A 6,659-nucleotide genomic window follows, 5' to 3' on the forward strand; every position below is an offset into this window, starting at 1 on the left:
TCATTATCTTGCTGCATGATGAAGGACCTCCCAATCAGTTTGGTTGCATCTTTCTTTGAATTGGCAGACAAAATGTTTCTGTAGACTTCTGAGTTCATTTTGCTGCTGCCATCATGTGTGACATCATCAATGAAGATTAATGAGCCCGTCCCAGAAGAAGCCATGCAAGCCCAAGCCATGACATTACCTCCACTGTGTTTCACAGATGAGCTTGTATGTTTGGGATCATGAGCAGATCCTTTCTTTCTCCAAACTTTAGCCTTTCCATCACTTTGGTAAAGGTTAATCTTTGTCTCATCAGTCCGTAAAACTTTGTCCCAGAATCTTTGATGCTTGTCTGTGTACTTTTTAGCAAATTCCAGCCTGGCCTTCCTATTCTCCTTGCTAATGAGTGGTTTGCATCTTCTGGTGTAGCCTCTGTACTGCGAACAGTAGATTGTGATACCTTCACTCCTGCACTCTGGAGGTTGTTACTGGTGTCACAAACAGTTGTTTTCGGGTCTTTCTTACAGCTCTCACAATGTTTCTGTCGTCAACTGCTGCTGTTGCTTGGTCTACCCATTCGACGTCTGTGGTTTCTTTCTTCTTCAGGACATTCCAAATGGTTGTTCAGCGCTATTTATTGTTTGAATAATCAATGTAATAGGACACATCTGGGAAACAAAACACACCTGTCAATCTCATGTTCCAATACTTTTGCTCACATGAAAAATGGATGGGTTCAAACATAAGGTGCTGTCTTCTAAGTTGTGTATATGATCCAGATGTAAATACCTGGAAATAAAAGCTGAAATGTTGTCTCATGTTTATCTTTTGATGTCAAACCCAAATGTTTTCACTCTACAGCAAAAATGAAAGAATTGGCCTCACTGTTCCAATACTTTTGGAGGGGAGTGTTTTTTTTTTTTAATTTTGTCAACAAATCTCATGCGCAGAGCCAAACCAAGAATGAATGCATCTGCTAACAAATGTTGTGTGTGTGTGTGTGTGTATCAAAAGCTGATATATCTTCTTCCTCTGTGCCATCAGTGAGCCACACTTTTGCGCTGGGCGACATGTTCCTTCATTTTCATGGACACACAGTTTATTTTGACTCAGTCCCACATACATCTTCCTGCACCAAATGCACGCTAGATGAATGCATGTGAATTACTCTTTCTTCTTTTTTCTTGAGGCCTGAAAATAGTCCCTTAACAAATACAGTTTCCCCCTGTTTGAATAAGTTGCTGCTGTTAGGAAATGACTGTGCTTGGGCTGGGCTTGGTGCTGAGAGCCACAGAAATGGCAGAAATGTCAGCAAGCCTTGGGAGACAGACAAACACATTGCTGGTTTTGGTCTCTTCATGCGGAATATAGAATAACTCAAGCCTTATCCTTTAAAGTCAGAGATTTAGAGATGAGCTGAAAACACATTGTTGGTTTTCGCCTTTTCATGAGATGTGTTGACAATAGGTAAAATACACAATATTGCCAACCTTATCCTTCAAATTAAGGGGATTTTTATTGCATTGATTAGCACAGTTCATTAGTGTTTATGCTAATATTTTAGATGGGGCTTCCAATGGAAGTGACAGTAAAAAGCTGAGGGTGGAGGAGGCCCCACCATCTCGCGTGCTCCACATCAGGAAACTACCCAATGAGGCCTCAGAGACCGAAGTCATCGCTCTTGGCTTGCCTTTTGGCAAAGTCACCAATATCCTCACGCTGAAGGGAAAGAACCAGGTGAGTGAACGAAGGTGTATTCGTAAGAACCATAAAACTGTTATTAGGCTTCAGTTTCACACCACAGGTAAATTCATACCGGACACAGAGGTGTGGGTGGGATGGTGTCAACAGGACTGGTCAAATCTTGTTTCACTATCACACAAGTGCTTTGGCCTTTTTTGGTCTTGCTATCTTGAACTGCATCTGAAACATGCCCACAACTCCATACAAAAGCCTATTGTTTGCCTGCTGCGGAGGGGCCATTGGAGGTGCTCGGCATTTGTCCCCTAGATTCCTGTCAAGTACGGCTGCTTTGTTCTCCCCATGTGTCGGCTAGCCTTGATCGATCGGCAGCTGCCTCATCTCCGTGTTGAGACAACTTCATCTGTGTTGGTCTGATACAGATTCTGTTGTTTGTCACCACGATGATGAATTACAGTTCACACAAATGTGTAGATGGTTTGTCCAAATTTAAGAAGAAAACTAAGTAGAAATGATCAGATAATTACTTCTTGATAGGGCTGCTGCTTTATAATCACAATTTCATTCAAATGTTGTTCATTTTCATGTATATAATGTAGTGACCTGTTCAAATTAGAAATTTACAGTTTTTAAGCACAACAGACTGTTTCCTTATGATCCAGCAGTGGAGCAGTCTCCAACGCAAAACATTTAGCTGTATGATACCAAACTACTGCAGATGTTATTCTCACTACAAAAAGTTGTCTTTGATTTATTTAATTACACAAGACAAAACCGCAACTATTTTTGGCAAATTTCACTTTCTCCCGCAATTTTATTGACAAAAAAACCCCATTGCAACATGCATAGCAGCTTAAAAAAACAAAAAAGCAGCTGTGACATCTGGCATTTTAGGCCGTAACTATCAGGAAAAAAGCCTGCAAAATCCTGGAGACAATGATGACCTGTCAGTAAACTAAGCTAGTAATGTTATGTTCTTTAGTACGAAAATGGAGGACACTAGCAAGCATCCTGAACGGACAGTCTCGGCACCAAAGCAGCAGTGGGCTTCGATTGACTTTGTACTAAGCGGCTGCACCACAGACTAGCAAAGCAATGTTAAGTTTACAACCCTGTCTGACTGCTACTATTCGGCACTCTCAGCTTCAGCAGACTGCTTACCAGAAGCTTATAAAAATGCCACCACCGATAAGAGAGCAGGATTTATAGACAAGGATATGTGACAAAGATCGGTGTGGATGTGAATGTCTTATCCATTAGTTTAATCAGTACCTTGTGTTTTCTTGTGTGGTGTCATGCAGCTGGGATGAGCTGCAGCTCATGAGTTTTGAGATAATTTGTTTGAAGTCATTCAGATTTGTTTGAACTTGAATTGTGGAAAAATTGACAGCTATATTCGTCGAATGATAACAGTGGTGGGGGATTTACCAGAGCTTTGTTTTCTCCTCTCTCCAGGCGTTCTTGGAGATGGGGACAGAGGAGGCGGCCATCACTATGGTTAACTACTACACCACTGTAACTCCTCATGTCCGCAATGTCCCTGTCTTTATTCAGTACTCCAATCACAAAGAACTGAAAACTGATGCTGGCAATCAGGTTAGTAGAGGCTGACTAACAGACCACCGGGACATTCTGCTAACAGTCTGCAGGTTTTAACAAAAACTATTGACCTTTTGGTCGGCTGTCTTAATACTTTGATATTCAAATATAACTTGGGCTCTTAAACTTGAAATTAATAGTGAGTAAAATGGCTCACCATCTTGTCTGAGCTCCATCGTTAAAGGCAGTGACTTATCGTTTGTGTTTGGCCGTAGCGGACCCAGGCGGTGCTTCAGGCAGTGTCAGCGGTCCAGTCTGGTGGGTCGCCAAGCTCAGATGTACAGGAGGCCCTCGCTGCAGCCTCAAGTCCGGTGTTGCGCATCATCATCGACAACATGTTCTACCCTGTGACGCTGGACGTACTGCAACAGGCAGGAAACAGTTGTTATGACCCCCCTCAAGTTGTTTAGTTGTCGTGAGACATAATGTCCACCAAGTTTGAATATTAACGTTGACATTTTCTTTGTTTTGTCGGCAGATTTTCTCCAAGTTCGGCACAGTCATGAAGATAATCACATTCACCAAGAACAATCAGTTCCAGGCCCTGCTGCAGTTCAGTGACCCCGTCAATGCACAGCAGGCTAAACTGGTAAGAGTTTCCGCTGTTAACTCCTCACTGTCTAGTTAAGTGTCTGTCAGTACTTTGCAATACTAAATGTAATAGCTGAACACAGAGTGGTGATTTTTCTTCCCCCTCCCAGGCGCTGGACGGCCAGAACATCTACAATTCATGTTGCACACTGCGTATCGACTTCTCCAAGCTGGTCAACCTAAATGTCAAGTACAACAACGATAAGAGTCGTGACTACACGCGACCCGAGCTGCCTGCTGGGGACGGCCAGCCCAGCATTGACCCCTCGGTGGCAGCCGCCTTCAGCAAAGACTCCAACTCCCTCCTCGGTAAGATCCCAGGTAGATCACGCTTTTATTTCTCTTCCTTTTTACACTTTTGTTGTTGTTTGTTATAACTTTAAATTATAAGATGCATCTTTGCTCAGTGTTGTAATGCCGCGGTGTAGTGGAAGTGCTGCTCTCCATTCCATGATTGTCTCGTCTGCTTCCCGTCAGGAGCCCTGAACCCTCTGAGCGCGGCAGCGGCGGCTGCTGCTGCTGCAGGGAGGGTGGCTCTGGCTGGACAGGCAGGGTCCAGCGGGGTCCTGCTGGTCAGCAACCTCAACGAGGAGGTTAGTAACGCATCTACACACACACGCACAGACACACACACATAAGTCAGATGGACCGTCTTAAAGCCTCAACTCCTACCCACCACCTTCATCCCTCTGTTCTCTTTTAATTTGCTGGTTGTTGCCAGTTGTCTTCCTTGTGCTGCCATTTCCATTTTCGTTGTCTTGTGTCTGTCAGAGAGGATACATTCAGACTGTCCATGGTGAGATTGTTTGTACATATTTGACCTAGGACCTCAACTTGAATGACTTGAATGTCAGCAGGGTCTTATAAATCCAACAATCGGTATCTCAGGACTTAAAATGTCTTAAATATGATTTTGACAGGCATTAAAAATGGATCACATTGATAAAGTTAAGCTTACTTAAAGTTTTTCATACTTGCGTAAATATGTTTTTGCGAAGAAATTTGTATTATCAGGCTGAAACTTGAAGACAAAACAGATTTTCCTTAATATGCTTTGTAGCTTTTTTTTTTTTTTTTTTTTTTTTTTTTTACGCAGTTTGGGCCTTAAATAAGGTCCTTCAATTGCCATTCATATCTGAGTCCTGGAAAAGGTATTTGAAAAATTTTCACCTGTTGAAACCTGCAGAAACCCTGTAAACTAAACCACTTAATTTGGCGTATTTACCTGCAACACTTCTGTGATCTTGGACAGTTTATTTTTTATATATGCTATGTATTAAAAACTATTTTTAAAATATAGAAAGCAGAGAGCAGCTATTCTGTAAGAATGAGAAGGTGGCTTTGTCTTTTTATTTTCTGTTTGTAGTCAGGGAGATAATATCTGAGCCAAAAAACTATTCTGTATCCCTAGAAAATGCTTCCGTCATTTCCGTGGCATTTACAGAACATTTTGAACCTCAGAGGAGCTGTCCGGCTGCTCTGATAGTCACTCATCAGCTGTCCCAGGAAACGACTGAATATTTTTTTAAAAGATGGACTCATTCCGTCTAGTTTGGATATGAAGCAAAAAAAAAAATGTCTAACCTTTTCCTTTGCTGTATTTTCTAGTGGGCCTTGCTGTTTTATTTTTCCCCTTTTGGTCAAGACTCATTATGTCCCCTGTAAGAGTGAGGGGATTTGCTGTTTTCTGTCACCGCTCCCCTCTTTCCGTCTCCAATGTTCTGCCCTCCCCTCCTCTTGTCAAACTGTATCTAACTCGGCTAACTGTCTCTCTTCTGTTTTTCTCTCTAAGCTCTCCTCACCTTCCTCAGCTCATATGAAAGCTCATATGAAATCATTCTGTGGTCCTCTAACCCCGTGTCTCAGTTCTGGGAACACCTGCCTCTGAAAAACGCTTGCTCGCTGTCTTTTCTCCCTCTTCCTCTTCTGTGTGATTTTTTTCCTTAAATAGCATCTAATTTGTCTCACCTTAATGTCTCTTGGCTCATCAGTCTGTTCTCTCTGGCTGTGAATGAATGTGTCATCCCAGAGCCTCTGACAGTATCTCAACTATTCAAACTGAACCCCTGATGTTAAGATACTGTGCTTAAGCCTTCTTTTAGCCTCTTGGACTTGTGTGAACACCACGTTGTTGTTGTTTTTTTTACTCCAGTGGTCTTCACATCAACTCTTGCATGCCAAACTGTACTGCTAAACGAAAAATCTTCAACTGCATGGTCTCTTAACTAATCTTTCCCCCCTCAGCTCTCGCTCTCACGCTCTCGTAGCACCATTGTCCTCACTGAAAGATTGTAGATCTTCAGATTTCCAACCTGCTGCATGTTGTTTTTTATCCCATGGTTATGACTTTATATTGCTGATTTTATTATGATTTTGACATGAATGTACCTTTACCCCATGCTTGTCCAGGGTGAAAGACATTTGGCGCAAGTTATTTGCTGTATTTTGACTAAAGAAAACATTGATCCAAGCCATTATCTCTGACCAAACTACCTGCATTATTCCAGTGTACTGACCTATATTTTATTTTTTGTCCCTCCCCCTCCTCACTTTATTTTTTTTTATTTTCCCCCCAATTTGCATTCGCCTCCCTGTTCATCCCCCCTGCCCCCCTCCTCATCTCTCCCTCTCTACTCCCATCTCCTCTTCTCCCCTCCATTCATCCTGCCTCCCCCTCTCCTCATGTCCTGCTGGGGGACTTTTAAACTCTTCAAACAACCTCTTCTTCCTCCACCTCCTGCTCTCACATTAACCGACCAACCCCCCTCCCTCCCTCCCTCCCT

General features: G+C 42.6%; 1 protein-coding gene across 1 annotated transcript in view; it reads left to right on the top strand.

The window, feature by feature from the left end:
• The window catches only part of ptbp2a (polypyrimidine tract binding protein 2a), a gene marked incomplete at its 5' end in the record, with an annotated part of 22,945 nt that overhangs the window by 3,216 nt on the left and 13,070 nt on the right, over window positions 1-6,659 (top strand). Inside the window, 6 exon segments of the mRNA XM_035652252.1 lie at window positions 1,550-1,722; window positions 3,142-3,282; window positions 3,501-3,656; window positions 3,764-3,874; window positions 3,987-4,197; window positions 4,354-4,469. Of these exon segments, the coding sequence (XP_035508145.1) occupies window positions 1,550-1,722; window positions 3,142-3,282; window positions 3,501-3,656; window positions 3,764-3,874; window positions 3,987-4,197; window positions 4,354-4,469 (908 nt within the window).

Source organism: Morone saxatilis, unplaced genomic scaffold (assembly GCF_004916995.1).
Source record: "Morone saxatilis isolate NCDOM2014 unplaced genomic scaffold, NCSU_SB_2.0 Contig0, whole genome shotgun sequence".
In the NCBI taxonomy this organism is placed as follows: Eukaryota; Metazoa; Chordata; class Actinopteri; family Moronidae; genus Morone; species Morone saxatilis.